The sequence below is a fragment of the Microtus pennsylvanicus genome, chromosome 2, assembly GCF_037038515.1.
Source record: "Microtus pennsylvanicus isolate mMicPen1 chromosome 2, mMicPen1.hap1, whole genome shotgun sequence".
Taxonomy (NCBI): Eukaryota; Metazoa; Chordata; class Mammalia; order Rodentia; family Cricetidae; genus Microtus; species Microtus pennsylvanicus.
Window position 1 is genome coordinate 40,056,224 of NC_134580.1, and position 22,990 is coordinate 40,079,213.

Here is a 22,990-nt window from a genome sequence, read left to right on the forward strand (position 1 = left end):
TACCCGTTGAACATTTTGAAAAAAATCAGACTTTTTTGATTCAACAGTTTAGTACTGTGCAAATTCTCATAAAAATCACACAATCATATATCTTTATAGCATCCTGAATTTAACAGCTTTGATATATTATCTTCCATATAATTAGGTTAATTGGACCAAGAACATAATTATATACTACCCATAATTAAATGTGATCAGAAAATGACAGACAGGAAGAGTTGCTTGATTAAAAGTTTTTATCGTGTTCATACAGGTTGGGGTGACACAGTAACTCTAAGAAGCACCCTTCATTGACCAGAAGGTATCCAGCTGACCTGACTCTGGGTTGTCCATGTTCTACCACGGTCAAGGAGATTTGCTATCTTCACCATGTTCCACTATGTGAACACCACTGATACGATCATGACAGGAAGTATGACCTCACTCTGCTGCCCTGCCTCTGGTTCAGAAGGCTGATTTTGAAAGTAAACAAGGGCTGCGAGGCTTGACTCTCCCAAGAATGACAAGCTATTCTATTCTAGGAAACAGTTAAAAGCTCCAGAGGCCACCGAAGAACTAAACTGCACTGTGGATGCCTCCAAGTAGCAGGGATGCGGGCAGTTTGCACCAGAAGGGAAGACGGGATTCCCTTTGTGAAGGAACTTCTGCACCTGTTGGCATTCTAACGGGCTTTCAGCTGAAGGACTGCGGGGTCCAGATTTCATCACTGCCAACCACGGGGAAGCTTCGTATTTCAGTAACCATCCTGTCATTTGTCAGTTGGAAGAAGAGCCTGGGGACTCCCTGTGGAGGAATATGTATGAGCGAGTTCTATTTCAGAACACAGATGCATTGCTTTGATGAACGGGTAGACGGAGTCTGTTTCTTGAAAAGTTCTTGAGCTGTTAACGCAAGTTGTTTTCACAGTTACTAATGCTTGACTAACTGGCGTTGTCCTCACTGTACACAGCTACTTGCTTTTGTAAGATCAAACAGTGAGACCTTCCTTGCTTTCTGCTGCAGAATGTCACGGCTTAAAAATAAGCAAGTGAAACTAGCATACAGTCACTTGGACCAGATATATTCTTATTGTATTTGTCAATGATGAAGTGACAAGTGACAAGCTAATATGTTTGTGTGCAGTATCTTATTTTTCACATCAGTAAATTTTAAATGTGTGTTTTGGTTTAGAAACCTTCAGAGAATTCTAGAAATGCCTCCTGTCTTCTTTAAAGGGATCTTATAAGCTGCAGTATATGATTCCTTGAACGGTTCATACATACATCAGTAAACTGTTCTATATTGAGTCCTAGAATTGATGAGATTGATTTAACGTATTATGTTACAATAGTCAATTATTAGTTGTCATGTTTATTACAAGTATAAACAGAGATACTGGATCATAAAAGACATGAGTTTCACCTTACAAAACTACCAGGGTAGTGATTATACACTATACACACACACACACACACACACACACACACACACACACACACACACACACTAGCCACCTGGAGATAGAACTATGTGATAAGAAGTAACTGATCAAAATTTACACAAAGAGTACACTTGGATGTACACTTACTTTGTAATTGAAAAGTAAATTATATGCTTTCAGGAATGGAGCTTTGTGATCTGGGTGGTGGTGTGCTATTTGTAGCTCAGGGTAGCTTATGCTCTTTAGGAATGTTCAAACTGATAGTCACCACAAAAAGCACCAGGCTTCTCCATGGCCACTTGTCAATGGTTCATGTTGTTGAGCAAAGAAGACAGGCACCAGTCCGTAAGCACTGTCTGCAACTTGATAATATAGCTACATTCTGCAGGCTGCTTTAAATAACATGAGTTTGTTTCAAGGACTCTAGAACCAGCCACGCTTTCAGATTTCTTAATTAAGTAAGGAACACTATTTAATCTGGAGGACAAATCAACCTTTGTAAGTATTGCTTTCCTCCCAAAAACGGGGTCCTTATTTACAGAATATTCAGCCTTATGCAATGAGACAATGAAAAATAGAATTTGAAGTCTCTGAAGCAGGCACCACCTCATTGAAGTTCCACAATCTGGTCTGCTGTCTTCAATCTTACGTCTCTCTATCATTTCAGCAAACAAATCTCACTAGGACAATTAGTAGATGCCATCTGTTTGGGCATCATTTGTCTATTTTTAATATATGGTCCATCTTTTTTTTTAAACGTCTTTTGCAGAAAAAAAAAAAATCTGTGAAGTTTGAACAAGCGGCCTTCTCAAGATGTACCGAGTCTCTCAACTGATGTCGACACCAGTAGCAAGTAAATATGAAACTGCTCTGTGCAATTATCTTTGAATGATTAGAGTCCTCTTAGCAATTTCCTTGCTTTGATTTTGCTGATACTTAGACCATTAGCCATCTGTCAGTAGCTTGTGTTTCTTAAATGCCAGTGTGTGCTTTGGCAATGATTTTGACTTCATTTCTTTCCTTGAGAGAAATGTGGCATTTTTTTTTCTTTTCAGGAGAAAAAAAAATCACTGTTTTTTAGATGCTTATGCATAAATGTGAAAGCAGACTGTTTACTGGCTACAATTAAGATGCAAAACTGTCTACAAAAAAATGCTGAAAGATTGATAGCTACTTGCCGAAAATAAGGGCGTTGTTGAAACGCTAGTGGTTTTGAGTTCCTTCCTTCCTCTTATTTTTCTGCCTACACCCCCTTTCTCTCCCTCTCTCACACCCACAGTTTTCTACTCATAATAAAGGTCCAAGCTGAAAGTCTAAATTACCTTATTTGTTTTTAGTAGTATTTGTCAGTAAGGAAACCAAGTTTCACTAAGCCCCACTGTTAGAAGTCTTGCTACCATCAGTGCCTGTTATAAAATTATGTGGCACAGCTTAGGCTATTAATAACCTGCAACCCTCCTCCAGGTGAAGCCCATTGTCATAGGCCAGAGTTTGTATTTAAGTCTTCTTTAATGAAGATCTCACAGGCTTCATGCCTTTAAGAATCATATATTTAAAAGAAACAAAATCAAACCCAGGGCCGGGGATGTGGCACTGTGATGTGAAGTGTTCACCATGCGAGCATGAAGACCTGGATTCAGATTTACATAGCCCACAGAAAGGACTGGGTATGATGGATGATGGTACCTGTAATCCTGGTACTGATAGTATACGTTCTAGGAGAATTGATGAGATCTAGAGAGAAACTTTATCTCAAAAAGGTGAAGAGCAATAGAGGAAGACACATGCACACACACTTGCACACACAAAATGAAATTTTTATACTCCGCCCAAACAATGCCTTCTGTTTGCTGTTGTAAAAATCTACAAACACACAAATAACAAAACTTGTGGCCAGTGATTTAATTTCTCAGATTATGGAGTAACCTACCATAACCAACACATTGAGCCACAGATTTTGATTTTTTTACAAAATCACACACATTTCTTTCTCTTTTCCATTCATAAACTCAGTTTGGTGGCCATGATTTAAAGAAAATTTTCAAGGACTGTGGAGTGTGAGAAAGGACAGAAGACAGAAATTTCTCGATTGTTTTATGCTTCCCATAGGGAATAGGTGACAAGTTGGTGGCTTCCCCGAAACTAGCTTTTCACACCGCTCTATTACATTGCTGTCTTCTTGCTAAGACTGGGACATCTAGACATACCTGCTCATGGGTCTCCACTGTGGCCAATTGTGATCACCAATGTTGGTGAGATGTTGAAAATTTCTTTCTTTTTTTCCTTACACAGATTCCACCAGGTCACACAAAGGACATTCTGGAGAGCTGTCCCCCACATGCATTTTCCCAAGGTATGTCACAGGGTTCTTCTCTGTCAAATCAAACTTCCTTCCTGCCCATCTTATTTTGTCTTCCTTTAAAAGGACCATGGCTATTTATTTTCCACCCTGTGCATTAGTAACTGGAAACTTGTCTACTTGAAGAATGACTTGTTTTTCCTTTTTAGTGTGAGTACGTAGGCAGGTACGATCATTTCTTTATTGAGTGGAAAACTACATTGAATTCTTAGATATCACTGGGTTTTTTGTTTCTTAAGCTGGTGTCTTAGCTGCTTTCTTTTGCCATGATAAAGCACCATGATGACAAAAACAACTTATAGAAGAAATTGTTTATGGATGCTTACAATTCTAGAGTGTTACAGTTCATGACCATCATAGAGGGGAACATGGCAGTAATGGGACAGGCATGGTGCTAGAGCAGCAACTGAGAGCTTACGTATGATCCAGAAGCAAGAGACAGATAAAGAGAGAACTAACAGGAACAGGCATGGACTTTTTAAACCCTAAAGCCAATCCTCAGTGACACTTCTCCACCGACAAGACCATACCTCCTAATCCTACTCAAACAGTTCCACCAACTGGAGACCAAGCATTCCAATGTGCGAGTTTATGGGGATCATTCCCATTCAAACCACTTTTGTCTTCCACTTCATTTTACAAGGGTCAGAGTATTTACCAGCAAGATGGCCATATTTCATATTCTGCTCACACTAGTTGATTTCATCGTTTTCTTCTACCCTGCAATGGAATCTTTGTTTTTCTTTCCATAGGCTTTAGTCGAGGTTTCCTCCAGCATTTTCTGAAATGTACCTGCAAGATAAGAGAATCTAACACCGATATTAGAATCTGTCCTTCCTGTAAACATCAGGTCTTCTGATACTACCATATGAATGAGCCAAGGGTACATAGGCAGAAATATGAATTTGTGTTGGGTCAGTTTAACTAGGATTCCATCCTAACTCCCCTGTATGCTAAGTATCCCTGCCTTTTAGAGAGATTTACAAAAGGCAGAACAAATAAAAAATTGGGGGCTATATACATGGTGCAACTTCAATAATAATTTCCTTTTCTTTTTAAAGATTTATTTATTTATTACTTATTATGTATACAATATTCTGCCTGCATGTATGCCTGCAGGCCAGAAGAGGAAACCCAATCTCATTATAGATGGTTGTGAGCTGCCATGTAGTTGCTGGGCATTGAACTCAGGATCTTTGGAAGAGCAGCCAGCACCCTTAAACTCTGAGCCATCTCTCCAGTCCATTCAACAAATAATTTCTATTAATTAGTATATTATTAACAGCAAGCTCATATGTTAATTGTTCATAGGTTTTTAAATTGAAAAGTTAGAAATGTCTGTGGGAAATATAGAAAGAGGGGATGAGACATGACTTACAACCGACAATAGATGAATAACTACACAAAGTTTTTAAAGGCTATGGTAGGGTCTGCCCCTTCATCAACACCAGAAATCAAAATTCTCCCAGGACTTGTTCAGTCATCTCTCAAGACAAGAAAGGACTTGGTGTTAGAAAAAACTGGGGTTGATAATAATTGTTGAAGATTGAACCTTAGAGGGCAGCTAGAAATGCAGGTCCAGAGCTCTGTAGTTCCCAAGTGGCCAGTGCACTATGGATATCTCCAATGATTCTTGAGAAGGCAAACAGTATGGAGAGGAAAACATAGGTAAAGAGGTCAAAAAATAATAACAATAGAAATGTGTAACTCACCTCTCACTCAGAACCATCAAGATCTTGGACAATTATTATCTGTTGTTATTACTGGTGTCTTCCTTTCCTTTTCTAAAAAAAAGAGAAAATGATGAACAAAAAATGATGCTGAAATGAAGTGGTCCAGGCCTCTCTGGAGAGAGGTCATTTCTGGCCTTTCCAAAGTCTCAGGTCCCTGTACTTGTACTGTTCAGTATTTTCATCAGTGATTTAAAGTAAGAACCTGGCACCATCAGTAAGTCTATAAGTTGTTTTTTATTGGCAGGAAAGTATTAAAAATTATTGGGGCATTTTTTTGAACTGACTGTGTTTCAGTGATTCTCCTCCCTCTGTTCTCCCCACTCTTGTTGCCCCTAGGCTTCCCTTCTCCTCCTCTAAATTCTTTCATCAGTCTTCCTTTCCTCTTTCATGTGCTGTGTGTCCTTTGTCCTACCCTCTATCCTTCTTCATCACCCATTTTTATCTTCTCTCAGTATTCTTTCTAGTTTATTAGCTTTTACCTACATTTCCATTTAAATGAAATTATACAAAGACATTAAAACTATTACATTGATGGAGTTAGTGTCATAGTTACCTTCAACTTGACAGTTGACACACCATTAGAGTCACTTGTGAAGAATTATCCTCCACCAAAGAATTGTCTCGCCGGGCAGTGGTGGCGCACGCCTTTAATCCCAGCACTCAGGAGGCAGAGGAAGGCAGATCTCTGTGAGTTCGAGGCCAGCCTGGTCTACAAGAGCTAGTTCCAGGACAGGAACCAAAAGCTATGGAGAAACCCTGTCTCAAAAAATAAAAATAAAAAAAAAATAAAAAAAAGAATTGTCTCAATTAGATTGACCTATGGCCATGCCTATGGGGCATTTTCTTACTTGCTGCCTTTTTGAGTGGTGCCAGCCCTAGACAGTGGACATGGGCTATGTAAGAAAATTAGTTTAGCAAACTAGAGGAAGTAAAACAATAAGCTCTATTCCCTCAGGTTTCTGCTTCAAGTTCCTGCCTTGTCAGTCCTTGAGGTTGGACAGTAACCTGTAAGATGAAATGAATTCTTTCATCCCCAAGTTGCCTTTAGTCCAAAAGCTTAACACAGCAACAAAAAATTAAATTAGAACAGTAAGAATCTCTTCCAAATTCAAAAACACAAAATATGAACACATATAAATAGTAGCCAACGTGTTTGGTTTAGAATGTTTAGAATATACAAGATATCAGTATTAAGAACTGTTCATGAAATTATTTCATCTTTGATAAAAATCTATGAGGCTTAAATAACCTTTAGTGTACAGATTTTTGTACAGGATGTACAAGAAATAAACAGGAAAATAGCATGTTTCCAACATCCAGAAAAGGCTGTTTGGCGATATTTTCAAAAGAATGGACCAATATCAAGTGTGTAGTAAATCCATCATAAGGTGATGAAGCTGACTGGCCAGAATGTTGTCACCAAAATTCAAAACAGAAATAACTAAATGCTGTGTAGTTCAAAACCCTGAAAGTTAAGAGCGCCATTGCTAAGCCCTGAGGAAGTAGTTGGCAGTCTTTATTATGAAGAATGAAATTACTTTCATAGTGTCTAGATGGTCCTATGGGGTTTGTGTGATTGTAAGTACTTGGTAGTGACTTAAAGGACCTTTTCTTTTTTTCCTTTTTAGCTTTGATTGTGGCTTCCTGGATGGAGAGAGTTCTTTTGAATGCTGCTCCATAGACCCCCTGACAGGCTCCCACTATGTCTGTCGCAGAAGCCCCCGACTCCTCACCAATGGCTACTACATTTGGACTGAGGACAGTTTCCTTTGTGACCCAGATGGCCACATCACTCTGAACCCCTCCCATACCAGTGTTATGTACAAGGAGAACTTAGTTAGGTAAGTAGAGAACACTGTAAAGGCCTTGTCCTTTACAATGTTAAAGGGCCATTCTGCACACTACTCGTTCATCTACATAGCTAAACACAATGCTGCCCAAAAGCATGAGAATAAAAGAGTAATTGGAAGCAGGGGAAGCAAACATGAAAACAAATAAAAATAAAATGAAGTGATACACAAGCTGGGGTGGAAGTTTTGAATTCTAAAAGATTTAGGTTGCCTGTTAAAGTAGGAAATGGAGAGCCATGGAGAAAGGCACAGGCAAAGGATTTTGAGAAACCCTCATACAATTGGGAAAATGCAAGAGTCTTGGTGGGGACACAGTTTAAGGAAGGGGTTTACTACAAGAAAGAAGGATAAAATATCCGAATTGAGAATCATGAATAATTAGGGCTTAGAACTTGCGGAATGTCTCAGAGGGTCAAATGCCTTGCGTACAAGCATAAGGACATGAGTTCAGACCCCTAGCACCACACAGAAGCCAGTCACCCACAGCATTGTGCATCAGTAATCCCAGTGCTGGGAAGGCAAAGACAAGTACAATCATGGAATTCATTGACCGCACAATCTAGTCCAATCAGAAAGCTCCAGGTTCAGTAGAGACCTTGTCTCAAACAATAGGATGGAGAGTGATAGAGAAAGATACTCAAGCAGGACCTCTGGTCTACACACACACACACACACACACACACACACACACCATGCAAATTAAATAAATAAAACCCACGGCGACTTGCTGTAACCTACCTTTACACTATGGGAAAGCCACTTCAAAATGCATCTTCTGAGATTGATTCTAGATGCCCGTCTGAATGTTGCCATGATAAAAGCATCCATTTCCTTTCTGTGATACTTGGTTTTGGATCAGCCCTTTCACATTTCTCACTGACATAATGTGTTCAGCACAGGGCTTGACACATTCCACACAGGTGGACAAGAAGTGATATTGTCATGAATTTTCAATATCTCCTTGATCCTCCAAGTCATTCTTTGTGGTTTGGAAATAAAACCTGAGTTACATCATTACCCATCCTTTTCTCAAGTCACACTCCTGTGGTTTCTTTTACTCTAACATTCAACCCCAGGCTCCCCTAGGAAACATGCAGGACTTTTTGCTATCTTTCCATCTTCACATTTAACCATGACCCAATATGAAAGACATTTATTTTTCAACAATCGTCTCATATAATTTATGCTTTACTTACCCCAGAAAACTTTATTGAGTCTCAATTATTCTGACAATTCCAGTTCTTAGTGGGCATTTTCTACATAATTCTTCAGAGCACATATCTTCAACATAATATGATGGTTAGGAGCATTGTCTGTGGAGTCAGACTGATTAGATTTGCTTCCAAGCTATGCCATTTCCTGGTTGGATGACCTTAGCCAAACCATATAGCCTTCAGGTAGCACAACCAAATGAGAAACTCTACTATAGGTCCCAGGCGCAATCAGACTACATTCTTAGCTTTTAGGTCAGTGGAATTTATGTCAACAGATTCCAGCGGGTCTCCAGGAATAGTCACAAACAGATATGGGCAATGAATTTCTATAAATGGACTAAAGAGAACCTAAGATAATTTGTATTTATGCTCTGGCTCTGCAACATTCAAGCCTTTCTACAGTGGATATATGTTTTAAGGTATGATTACTTTGGGGGAACTTAAATTCACAACCCCAGAACACAGTAACCTGTAAAAAAAAACTTTTGAGGAATTGAGTGTATGGGTTTGTTGTAGACCTACTCTGTGCATCAAATCATTTCTCACGTGGGATTCCGCTCTGTATGCTGTGATTACCATTAATGAATAAAGAAACTGCTTTGGATCTATAGCAGGGCAGAACTTAGCTAGGCAGGGAAAGCTAAACTGAATGCTGGGGGGAATAAGGCAGAGTCAGGGAGAAGCTATGAGACAGATGCCAGAACTTTAACAGGTAAGCTACAGCCACATGTCAATACACAGATTATGGAGATGGGTTAAATTAAGATGTAAGAGTTAGCTAAGAAGAAACTAGAGCTAATGGGCCAAGCAGTGATTTAAATGATATAGTTTCTGTGTGATTCTTTTGGGGCTGAGAAGCCGGGAACCAACAAGTGGCCTCCTACAACACATTTCCACTGGATTGTTTCCAACCTGAGGTGACTGCTACTCACTGCTTTCATTTCTTCCCAGAATATTTAGAAAGAAGAAGAGAACCCACCATTCTCTTTCTTCTCTCCTGGACCCCAGAGCCTCTAAATCTTGGCTGCATGGAAGAATCTTTGGAGATGCTGATTCACTTCCAAGCGAGGACATCTGGCTGGAGGGAATCAGAAGCTTGGGTATGTACCACTGCAATGAAAATGGTGTTCTTAGCTTTTGCATTTCATGATGCAATGCCATTTATGAATGACAGTCATATGGTCCTGACCCAAGACATGGTCTAGAGATGACTATCATTTTGGTGGATAGGGTAATGCCAGAATTTAAAATTTCATTGACATGCTTCCACATACCCAATGACAAAATATACAAAGGTCATATCATGCAAAAATGTCAGAGTGTAAACTTCTGCATCAGAATATTGATAGTACTCAGAAAACATCAGCCCATTTCCTGTACGGCTTTACATGTATGGAAAAGAAGTGGAGAAATAATAATGGAGACAAATTTAGAAGACCTGTATTGGAGACAGTGACCTGGAATCAGGGTTCAAATCTCAGTTTTGGCATCCTGGTGTAGCACCTTTGTTAAGTCTCAATGACTTTAGTTTAAAAATATATGCATGCCTATGCCTGCAGTATGAGGCTGCTTGCTCACTCCCAACTGCCCAGAATGGTTATTTGAAATAACCACCCAGAGACTGTACTAATTAAATCACTGCTTATTATTATTATTAGGTCTTAATAATATATATAATATATGTGATAATTAAATATATTATTAGCTCTAGCTTCTTTTTGGCTACCTCTTACATCTTAATTTAACCCATTTCTATTAATCTGTGTATCGCCATATGGCTGTGGCTTACCAGTAAGGTTCTGTCCAGTGTCTGTCTCTGGCAGGGCTATATGGCTTCTCCTGACTCTACTTTCTTTCTGCAAGCATTCATTTTAGCTTTTCCCACCTACCTCTGTTCTGCTCTGTGAAGGCCCAAGACATTTTCTTTATTAACCAATGGTATTCACAGCATATAGAGGGAAATCCCACATCATATGCTTATACATATATGTGTGTGTTCTGTTGAAATAGATGATATATACATATATAAATTACTTATCTAACATAAAGATGTGCTTATGTGTATATATATGCTAGGAACTCAAAGCCCATTCACTCATCAAATCCTTTACTACATGTTCTATGGAAACCACTGTGCTAAGCACTTTTTCTAAGCTAAATAAGACACAGTGATGACCTTGGGAAACTCCTTTCTCAGATAAGGAGGGAAGTAGGTTTGCAAACTGTTACAGTATAATGCCTTACGTGTTGTAGCAGGGTTAGGAAGATGGAGAGAATGGTGGTGAGAAAGCTAATACATAAGCCAGAACAATAATATGAGCTCAGCCTAGATAAGGCCAGAAGGGTTTCAGGTATAATAACACCCAAGAGGGTCTTAAGAAAGAAACGGCTTACTAGGCAGATGGAAGCCAGAATGACATTGCTGCCTGCTCTATTCCACTTGCCAAATTGCTGGGATTATGACCTTTCCAAGGTATACATTGTGGCTAGTTTTTCCTTAATAACACATATAAATCCCTTTGGCTTTCTTGTGATTCTTAGAATAGACTTAAGTTTTAGCAACAAGTACAAGTGAGAAGGAAGAGGCTTGGGCAAACAGTGTGAAATGTGGTAGTGGTGTGCTGAAGTCAAGTGAGGCACACCTGAGCACAGGTCCCTGCACAACCGCTCTCACCTCCATCCCATGTTTCTGGTCCCATCTTCAACATCACTTTCTTTCCTTTCCCTTACATACATTGTACTGTGATCACCACAGATACACCATTGTTTGCAAGAATGGATCATTTCAATGAGTGCTCTCAGGTTGAGAACTCTACAAGAATCCATCCCTTAAATTAGGAAAACTTTTTTCCTAATGGAGCCCAAAACTGTCTTTTTTCTGAGTACAGTGTTGAACAAAGCCAATGAAGCTAGTGATTCTTATGGACACTATATTTTGTTGTAAGAAATAGGCCAAATATACTATTTATCATGTTAGAAATTGTGACTTACACAGAGAAAAATTAAGGGGAAAGCAATGATACAAATTTGTACCATCTCTCCAGTTTATCCTAGTTTGGATAATATTCTGAAGTACTGTACATTGTTGCCAAAAGGGAAAAACTGGATGGATACTACAAATTTCCCAATTGACATGATATGAAGATTCTCTTGTGTGTGTGTGTGTGTGTGTGTGTGTGTGTGTGTGTGTACGTGTGTGAGGGTGTGTATAATGCTAGATTCATTTAAAAGAATAAAAGCTCATCAAATGAAGAATCAATCACACGATAGGAACAAATGATTAATGGAACCAACTGCAATCTTGAAGGCGTAAGTCACAAACAATGCCACACCAACTTGGGATTATGATTAATAGGGTGATATTTATTTAAAGGGGAAAAAACTTACAGATCACTGTCAGCCCTCTGCGTAACCAGGAAGGAAGTCAAGTCACTGGCGGAGCAGGAAGTGAAGAGAGCGAGGAGAGGGAAGTGGCCGCTTTTTTAAAGGGAGAGAGACCACACCCCAAGGGGCTGGTATCTCAGCGGCGATAGGCTGGAGGAGTGGGAGGACCTCCCGTAACACCTCCCCCTTCTGTTTAAATAAGAGAGTTCTAAACCTACTATGAAATTATATACAATAAGTACAAATATCCTATTCTAACTAGCTTAGGTCTTGTATAATAAATAACTTGGCCAAGTCATGAGAGAAAAGTAACTACATCTATATAGTCTTCAACCCCATCGAAGATCTGAGAAGGGAAATAATGTTACCTGGTTAATTAGGAAGTTCAGTAAAACAACTTCCAAAACATGCAACAAATCACAGAGACAACTAGCTACCTAGGCAATCACCCAAAGTCACATTAGCAGTGTTGAAGCAACCAACTTTGGCTAAGGCCTAACATAACTGACACACCATTTTCAAAGGCAAGCAACTTTTCAAAACTATCTTACCCTGTCTTGGCAGGATAAGACAGCCCTGTTTTATACATTGATGCATGCTCTGTATCTTTGTCAGTGGTTGAGGTATGGGCATTTCTTTGCCCCAAGGCCAGTTCTGCCAAAAGGAAAGGCTCCAGGTGGAGTGTCTTTGGTGCTCAACATTCTCTCGGGAATAGAGTGGTGTTGCCAGGAGCAATTGTGTCTCACTACCACAAAACTCTGAGTTAGATTAAAGGCCATTTTCTACAGCTCTTTGAAGAAGTTGAAGACTATCTATCTATACTGAGTATAATCTCTATATATCTAAAGAATCTGATTAGTCTAATTATAAATGACAAACTTAGATGACTATTAGTCTATATAAACAATGTACAAATATACATTGCAGTAGGTAAATATATATCAATACACAAACATTATATAAGTATCTTAATCAGAGGTAGAAATGTACACAGCAATATGGTAAATATATACAATACAATATATGTCAATACATAAAAATGTTTTAAACAAGGTAGAAACATGCATGCATCCAATAGTCAATATAATTTAACTTTGTATCAATATACAAGAATCTATACCAATATATTTGTCTAAAAACAGTAACTCACAATTACAAATCTATTATCCCATCATCCCTCTTTTTTTTTTTTTTTTCAAAATGATCCCTGAGCTTATAAAATTCCTCCCCCAACCCTCAATCGTATACTAATTATAATCAACCCCTAAATGATGTCCCTAAACCCAAGGGCAAACTTTACTGGGAGAGGGGACGTCGTCCTCTAGAATTACTTCCAGCTGTCATGGGGGCGACGTTCTTTCTGGGGGATCCTGTGAAAGTAAAATGATGGTTAAATTTCAAGATCAAGTCTTTTAATATTGCCAATAGTCTCTGAGTATTTTGTGCAGGTCTGGCCAAAATGTTGTATAAGATGTGCACCATTTCAGCTAACCAAGTTGGAACTGTCTTGTGCAGCTGGTACCCAAAGCAGGTCTTGTTGTAGCGCTATCAGTATCATGACGTCATATCAACCAGGTGGAGTTGTTGTTATGGGGCCCCATCTTCTTCCTGGAAACTTCAAATGTCACTTCAGGAAAAACTCATTGTTCATTATGAAAAACTTAAGCATTAATCATATAGACATATATATATATATTCAATGAAAGACATGATAGATATATTCAATGAAAAGTATGATAGATATGAAGAAAAGCAAAGATGTTTTCTAAACTCATATTTCTTTCTGTCCCACATCATGGCTCTTGACATGAGACAGAAACTCCAGAAACTCTGGGTTTTTCTCTTACTAACAGGCTTGGAATTGGAGAGGGACTGAGCCAGAGTCCAACTTCAAAACCAGCTTTATAAATTTAGAAATATGGTTTAATATTACTTACACAACCCATTCAGTTTTCTTGATATTTCCTATCGGGCAGGTACTTTTCCATCTGTCAGTATCCAAACATCCAGGGTCCCTTGAATTTTTCAAAGATGAGTGTTTTCCTGTGGAGATAAGAACAGAACCCTGCCCCCATTCTATATGTTTTTCTTACCATCTGTATGAATATCATCATTGTAGATAAGTTGTCATTTCTCCTTTCCAAGAGGTTTTTCCTCTTCAAATCGAAACTTTATTAATTTTGATGGTATCCACAATTTTTCTTCTCCTGTGGAAACAAGAGCAAAACCCCTTCCCCAACGTAGCACATCTCCTGGCTTCCACTGAGCGGTCAGCACATCTTTGAAATAAATCGGTTGATTTAGTTCAGCAGACTTTTCCATTATCCAATGTCTCTCTGCTGCTGTCGTTCCTTTCTCATTAGCGTTAAGAAAATTCAAGGTTAATAAAGCATTATGTAATCTATTTCTGGGGGTATTTTCGGTCCCTTTCTGTTTGTTCAGCATATCCTTTATAGTACGATTTGATCTTTCTATAACTGCCTGACCTGTAGGATTATTTGGTATGCCTGTAATGTGTTTTATATTATAATAATCAAAAAAGCGTTTCATTTTCTTAGATACATATGCTGGACCATTATCTGTCTTTATTTGCGCAGGTATACCCATGATGGCCATAACTTCCAATAAATGTGTGATTACTGAATCAGCCTTTTCTGAGCTCAGGGCAGTAGCCCATTGAAAACCTGAATACGTGTCTATGGTGTGGTGTACATATTTTAATTTACCAAATTCTATAAAGTGGAACACATCCATCTGCCAGATTTCATTTCTCTTAGTGCCCTTTGGGTTACTCCCTGCAGGCAACGGTGTTTGATTATAGAAAGAACAAGTAGGACATCTCTTTATAATGTCCTTAGCTTGTTGCCAAGTAATGGAAAATTCTTTCTTTAGGCCTTTACTATTGACATGATGCTTCTTATGAAATTCTGAGGCCTGCAACACACTTCCAATCAATAATTGATCAATCTCAGCGTTGCCTTGGGCTAGAGGACCAGGCAGACCTGTATGGGACCGGATGTGTGTTATGTACATCGGACAAAGCCTGTTCCTGATTATGTCTTGTACCTGGATAAACAATGAAGTCAACTCTGTGTCATCTGGTATAAATTCAGCGGTTTCAATATGCAAGATAACTCTTTCTGCATATTGTGAATCTGTAACTATATTAAGAGGTTCTTTAAAATCCCTTAGCACCATAAGAATGGCATATAATTCTGCCTTCTGGACAGAATTATAAGGGCTTTGTTCCACCTTACTCAATTCATCTGACTTGTAACCTGCTTTCCCTGATTTATTTGCATCAGTATAGAACGTACGGGCTCCAGTTATTGGAGCATCACGTACAATTCTAGGAAGAATCCAAGAAGTTCTTTTTATGAGGTTAAGTCTACCACTTTTGGGATAGTTGCTATTAATTTCTCCCAAAAAATTAGCACAAGCTCTTTGCCACGGTTCATTGTCTTCCCATAACTTTTTTATTTCTTCAGTAGTAAAAGGCACTATAATTTCTGCTGGGTCTATACCTGCTAGTTGACGAAGTCTCAGCTTACCTTTTATAATTAATTCAGAGACTTTTTCCACATAAGTTTTTAATTTTTTACTTGGTTTATTAGGTATAAATATCCACTCTAAAATAATATCTTCCCTCTGCATTAGAATCCCTGTAGGAGAAATTCTGGAAGGCAATATGACTAGGATGCAGCTAAGATTTGGGTTCACCCTATCCACATGTGCCTCCTGTAATTTTTCCTCAATCATTGTCAGTTCCTTTTCTGCTTCAGCTGTCAGTTTTCTTGGACTATTCAAATCTTTATCACCATCTAAGGTTTTGTTTAAATGAACTATTAGATCAGGTGTTATCCCAACAGCTGGTCGTAGACTGGAAATGTCTCCTAACAATCTTTGGAAGTCATTAAGAGTCTTTAACCGGTCTCTCCTAATTTGTGCCTTTTGCGTTTTAATTTTCTCTAACCCTATTCTGTAACCTAGGTAATTAATAGAATTTCCTCTTTGAATCTTTTCAGGGGCAATTTGTAATCCCCACCTAGGCAAGACTTTCTTTACTTCTTCAAACATCCTTTCTAAAGTATCTTTATTTGAATCAGATAACAAGATGTCATCCATGTAATGATAAATAATGGACTTGGGGAATTGTTTACGAATTATTTCCAATGGCTTACTTACAAAATATTGGCACAGTGTAGGACTATTGAGCATACCCTGTGGGAGGACAGTCCATTGATATCTCCTATTGGGCTGAGAATTATTATAAGTAGGCACTGTGAAGGCAAATTTTTCTCTATCCTTTTCTTGTAACGGTATAGTGAAAAAACAATCTTTCAAATCAATAACTATAAGAGGCCATCCTTTTGGTAACAGAGAAGGCAAAGGAATTCCAGATTGTAGTGAGCCCATAGGTTGAATTACTTTGTTGACAGCTCTTAGATCTGTCACCATTCTCCATTTACCAGATTTCTTTTTTACAACAAACACAGGAGAATTCCAAGGGCTGGTTGATTCTTCAATGTGGTGAGCATCTAGTTGCTCCTGCACCAGCTGTTCCAATGCCTGTAGTTTATCTTCAGCTAGAGGCCACTGTTTGATCCATATTGGCTTCTCAGTTAGCCATTTTAAAGGTAGGGCTGTTGGTACCTCTAAAGGTTTGGTATTTGCTGTATGTTCTTGTACAGCCTGAATGGCTAGTGACCTTTTTCCATAATACCTCATCATATACTTCCCAGAATTATGAGTTCCTGGAACTACAGGAATGTTAATCTGGGTATTCCATTGCTGTAGCAGGTCACGGCCCCATAAATTTATGGCAATATTGGCTATATATGGCCTTAGTCTTCCTATTTGCCCTTCGGGCCCTATGCATTCAACCCATCTTGTGCTTTGTTTTACACGAGATAGGGTTCCAATTCCCAGGAACTGAACATCTACCTCTTGAAGAGGCCAATTCGGATGCCAAGATTCTGGGGTAATGATACTTACATCCGCACCTGTGTCTAATAAGCCTTCAATAAAAGTGCCATTTATACAGACTCTTAGCTTTGGTCTTTGATCATTAATAGAAGTCTGCCAAAATATACGTTTACTCTGTCCAACTGGGTTTTTTGACTCATCCTCCACATGGATTTCATCATTTAGACCAGTATTACTTTTTACAGCAGAAATTGGAGCTTTTAATTTTCTTGGTGAGGCACGTTCTCCACTGTGACTGGGAATGACTGGGCCACTGTTGGCTTGGGGGCCTGCGAGAGGCCCCTCAAGGAGTTTCCCGACGGTATCGGGTTGCCTTGTTTGTCTGTTGTTGACCTGCATTCATTGGACCAATGTCGGCCTTTACCGCATCTCCTACATATACCTGAAGGCCTAGGTCTCCTATCTTTGTCATTCCCAGAGGAGATAATATTCCTAGAAATTCTGTGCCTGCAATCCCTTTTCAGATGTCCTAATTTACCACAATTAAAACACCTGGCAGTTTGATGTCTCCTCATTGCTGTGGAAATCGCTTCTCCTACCCAAGATTCATCGTTATAGCTAAACGTCTCAACATTCATCGTATGCTGAATCCATTCATCCATAGGTGCTGATCTAGACTTTAAAGGCCCAATTATCTTTTTGCATTCTATGTTTGCATTCTCAAAAGCTAGAGATTCAAGAAGTATTCGTCTAGCTTCTGGGTCTGTTACCCCTATGTCCAGAGCCTTAATTAATCTTTGCAAAAAGTCAATAAAGGGTTCTCTCTGTCCCTGCCTAATTCTGGTATATGATTCAACCCTTTTTGCTGGATCTTGTATCCTATTCCAAGCATTTAAAGCTGCTTGGTGACATAGACACAGTACTTCATCATCATAAAGAGCTTGGACCTGTGGATCAGCATATTCTCCTGCACCAAGAATTTGATCTTGGGAAACCTCAATACCTTTTGCTCTTCCTTGCTGTTCCATATGTTTGGATTCTTCTCTAAAATAAATTCCAAACATCAAGGAAGGTCCATTATCTAAAACTGCAGACACTAACTGATGGAAATCATGGGGGGTAGCTCTAGCATTAGAAGCCCAAGTCCTTATCATTTCCTTTACGTATGCAGAGTGCAAGCCAAAATTAACAATAGCTTGCTTAATTTCTTTTAGATCATTCATTGCTATTGGCGTCCATCTAGCTTCTCTGACTCCCTTTGAGCCTTTAGAAGTTGACGCTTTGTCAGAATTAAGTATAGGGTATGCTGCTAAAACCTTTGGTAAGCCAGTTCTAATAGCTGGTGTTGGCATTGTATCCTGTCCTTGTGCCTTATTACTCTGTTCACCAGCTCCAATCATTTCTTCAATCATTTCAAGTCTTCTTATTATTGTCTTTATTATTGTCTCTTTTGAATCCTGAATCTCCTGACCTGCATGAGTTTCTAGTAAAGATTGTATGGTTCTTAGGAGTGCCATGATCTTCCTAAATGATAGAATATTCAAAAGAATACTGAAACCTAGTAACCAGTAAATTAAGTTATCCCCATAGTCATATAAACCTTGCATGATATAACCCATTGTATTGGTAACCAGAACAGTAAAATTCGCGTTGGAAACGAGAACTGCCATATTACCTATTATCCAGCAGGTGGCGCTGTTGCCAAGTCTCGACGAAAACACGGTCCTGTTTCAGAGTCCGCCTAGTATTTGTTAAAAACTGGAAAATGTAAGTTGCTCAACAAAGTAAATGTAATTAAATCAATTCCAGAGATGGAACCAGAAACCTAGAATCCAGGGGTAGAGAAGAGCAATCTGGAAGCTACTTATGCCTCCACGTGACAGAGTCACCCTGAGGGGTTGCAGCTTTCAGCAACCGCGTGCTCTGGTTCGCGCCACTTAAGAGCTGTGCTTGCAAGGGAGATTTGAAAACGACTCAGAAAAGAGCAAATCACGCGGGCAGAGACTACGCGGGCCTGTGGAGTTTAAATCCACAGGCAGCAGCTGAGGAAGCAAGGGCTCCCGCCAAGCCGAACAAGCGCCCGCCAAGCCGAACTTGCGGCCGCCAAGCCGAACTTCCGGCCGCCAAGCCGAACTCGCGGCTGCGAGCCGGGAGAGGTTCTAAAACCAAACGTTGGGCGCCAAATGAAGGCGTAAGTCACAAACAATGCCACACCAACTTGGGATTATGATTAATAGGGTGATATTTATTTAAAGGGGAAAAAACTTACAGATCACTGTCAGCCCTCTGCGTAACCAGGAAGGAAGTCAAGTCACTGGCGGAGCAGGAAGTGAAGAGAGCGAGGAGAGGGAAGTGGCCGCTTTTTTAAAGGGAGAGAGACCACACCCCAAGGGGCTGGTATCTCAGCGGCGATAGGCTGGAGGAGTGGGAGGACCTCCCGTAACACAATCTAGTTCCAATAACAAGGAAATCTAAGCAGGACACAGACAGGAGGCAGGACTCGGGGGTTGGACTAAGAAAGACCGATGGTGGAGGCCTGAAGAACCTTCTGTGCCTTATTGAAAAGACAGAGCTTATTGAATGATTCAAGGAAATTCTGACGGATCGTAAGCAGGGTGAAGACACATCAGATTTTGATTTTCTAGTAGTATGCAAGTGAAGATTGGATGGAGAGTCACTGGCAGGAGCTCAAAAGTAAGAAAAGCAACAAGCATTCCAAGGAAGTGCAGAAGAACTAGAAGGAAAAGAGTTAAGGGCTTTTTAAAAAATATATAGAATTGACAGGTTTGTAACAATTAAATGAGACTGTGAGGGGAGTTTAACAAATGGATGGATTTTATTTGGGGCACGGTATAAAGACACCTGAGAGTGTCAGCTCTGACAGACAGGAAGGCAGAGTGATGAGAGGACATGTCTTTTGGGTCAAATGCCCCTGAATTCAAGTCCTGGAAATACCTCTTCCCACTTGTGTGTTCTTGGGCACACTGATTAACTTTTTTGATCTTCCACTTCTTTGTCAATATAATGACAAAGATAATACCATGTGGACTGCTGTTAAGATGAAATGAGTAACTCATAAAAAGTATCAAATGAGCTTGGGATTGATGTTCTACTCAACACATTTATTTTTATTGTTTTTAAGTATCCCTCAAGGCCAGAGGGCTAAGGACCCCATGGGCTGGAGTTACAAATGACTATGAGTTGCTGTGTTGATTCTGTGAACCAAACTGGGGTCATATGGAAAAGCATCAAGTGCTCTTAATTGCTGAGCCATCTCTCCAGCCCCATTTGTCAATCAACATGCTCAGTACTTAACAGACTTACATTTGTGTGTGCATGTGTGCAAGCGCATGTATGTGTGTCTGTGTATTTACTTTCTCACTATGACTATAAATAATTAAGATCAAATTTCCTTTAAAATAAAAGCACAAAAGAGACAGCAAAAAACTGGAAGTGACCAAAAGAAGCCAATTTCCATAAGGTAGCAAAGAACACAAAAATGGTGCCTGGTAACTATAGCTCATGTCTCAGTGGTTGTTTTTCTTGTTCTGTGGCAAAATTCAGGACAAGAAACAATTTAGAGGAGGAAGGATTTATTCTGGCTCACAGTTTTAAGGTATACAGTCCAGCACCACAGGGAAGATGTGATAGCAGAAGAGTGTGTATGGGTCTGGAAGCAGAGAGCAAAGAGGAAGTGCAGCTGTGTTTATAAAACCCTGAGGCCTACTTTGAATTACCTACTTCCTCCCATAAAGTTCCACCTCCTAAGAACCCTGCCACATGTTCAACCAGGAGGTGACCAATACATGAGCTCATGGAAGACATTTCACACCTAGACCACAGCCCTGGGGAATGGTTTGTACAAAGGCCACTTTCACGTATTTGGAAATTGGCATCTGGCATCCATAGTTGGTTCTTCCAAATGTGCCCAAACAACTTGAAAGCAGTTGGACCACGGTGGTGCTGCACATGCATGCGGTACCTTATTAAGATTCTCATGGTTGTCAAATATCTTCTAAATATAACAAATCAAACCACCCCTTCCAAAAATCAGTAATTAGTCAACCTGGGTGCACACAAGACTTGGAAAGCTCTCATCTCAGCTCTCAGCTGTAATCAAATTTCCTCAGACGTCTAGTTTTCCGGTTTTACCCAAGGCCTCTTGATTTATCAGCCATTTATTTTTCTCTGGAAATGGAGCCTAGTTAGAAGACTCCAGAAGAATTCAAAATTAAATTGTTTTCTATTTTCTCTCTGTGCGGCGGCTGCAATCAAACACTATTTCCCCTGATTTTCTCATACTTCGTTTTTGAGACGAGAGACTCTTTTGCCTACTTGGTTTGTCCTCCTCTCACCCCTTCCCCAGCTGCACACAGATACCTTCCCTCATTAGTCGCAATTCATTCTTTAGCCCTGGCATTTTTGCAGTTCCCAAGTTCCCACCCCCACCCCACACTGCAATTTGGAATGTGTTCCTAGAGCTGTGAGTCACCCTGAAAGAGAACAGAGAATTAGCACAGGGAGAACTGAATGGAGCAGGGTCTTCCTTTAGCCCCATCTGTTGGCCCTTGGACAGGCAAGTCCCAAGCTTGTGTTCTGAGATTTTCTCTAGCTAGAACTTCTGTATGTGCTCTCAATGGTTATGTTTATCTGTGGCTTTGTGCTTCTCTCTAAAATAATAAAATGATTATTTTATGTAAAAAGGTGTAGAAAATGTTCATGTATGTATATATATATATACATACATACAAACTTGTCCTTTTTAAGCAAATACAATCTGTCTTGAATTTAAAGAAAATAGATGAAACAGCATAAAATTAATGCTTTCAAGCATAACACAACTAAATATATTTTCTGAAATATTGATGTGTTAAGAGCCATTCATTTATTATTAAATTTAGCAAAAGATGAAAGTCAGTCAAAGAAAAGTTTGAGTTGGGGCATATTATGTCTTTTTGGAGACAGATATCTCCTTGGTCATTTTGAGTATTAAGAATTTTTATGATTTCTGTGTTTAATGCTATCATTTAAATGTTCTCTGTAGGATTGCTAACATGCCCCATAAGAGGAATTTGCTTTATTTAATTCAATTATCAGTGCTAATTCTCTAAGTTAGACCAGGTAATCCTGAAAAACAGCATGGGATATTTTTTTTTCCGTTGCCACAGAGCCTGCCTCATGTTCTGGGATCATAACTAGCTTTTCAGGAATGTGTGATCAGCCAGGATATCCTGGACCCTTTCTTACTTCCATATTGATTTGGTCATCTAGCCATCTCATTTTCTCTTTTTAAACAGCTTTACTGAGGTGTAATTGATACACAAAGGAATGTACACATTTAATATGCACAACTTAATGAGTTTACTATATGCAGACACCTGTTAGCTATCAGCATAATTAACATAAAGGAAATACAAAGTTACTCTTTAAGACAATTTATGTCCTTCTCTGTGTTGTGCACAGATGTAGGTGTGTTTTAAGAACAGGTAACATAATCCATCTTCTTAACAAATTGTTAAATACAGGCACCTAACTGCCACACACATCCTTAAAACTCATCCACTTAATGTAATGGAAATGCTAAGCTCCCATTTTTTCTTCACCTCCCAACTCTCGAAGCCCTGGTAACCATAACTGAATTTTCTGCTTCTGTGAGTTTATCTATTTAGATCCTTATAGAAGTAGTCTCAGTATCTGCCCCTTTGCACTGAATCAATCATCTTAGCAAACTGTCATGCAGGTCTTTCCGTGTTGTTGCAAGTGGCAGGATTACCTTCCTTATTTAAGGCTGAGTGACATTCGATTAGATACGCATGCCACATTTTCTCGATGCATTCATCTGTGGGCAGCCACTCAAGTTTCATCTGTGTTTGGGCTGCTGTGAGCATGCCCTAGGACAATCTCTACCATGTGATCCTTCCTCGTTATCTGTTGTTTTCTTTTATCTATGGCAACCAATAAAGATGTTTCCTTAGACTGCTTTGGCAAGTGCCCAGAAGACATGGGAGAATGGCAGGAAGGGATATGCATGTGCGGCAGGGACTCCACCATCCAAAAGTACCAGCTCATTGGTTCAGTATCTAGGCTATGTATGACCACAGCTT

General features: G+C 39.4%; 1 protein-coding gene across 1 annotated transcript in view; it reads left to right on the forward strand.

Annotated features, from left to right (window-relative positions):
• Nucleotides 1-466: 466 nt before the first annotated feature.
• The window catches only part of Tmem71 (transmembrane protein 71), a 50,355-nt gene continuing 27,831 nt past the window's right edge, over nucleotides 467-22,990 (forward strand). The window contains exons 1-5 of the mRNA XM_075960898.1: nucleotides 467-797; nucleotides 2,190-2,273; nucleotides 3,713-3,773; nucleotides 7,141-7,353; nucleotides 9,528-9,676. Of these exons, the coding sequence (XP_075817013.1) occupies nucleotides 2,234-2,273; nucleotides 3,713-3,773; nucleotides 7,141-7,353; nucleotides 9,528-9,676 (463 nt within the window). The 5' untranslated portion in view covers nucleotides 467-797; nucleotides 2,190-2,233. The remainder of the gene's footprint in view (nucleotides 798-2,189; nucleotides 2,274-3,712; nucleotides 3,774-7,140; nucleotides 7,354-9,527; nucleotides 9,677-22,990) is intronic.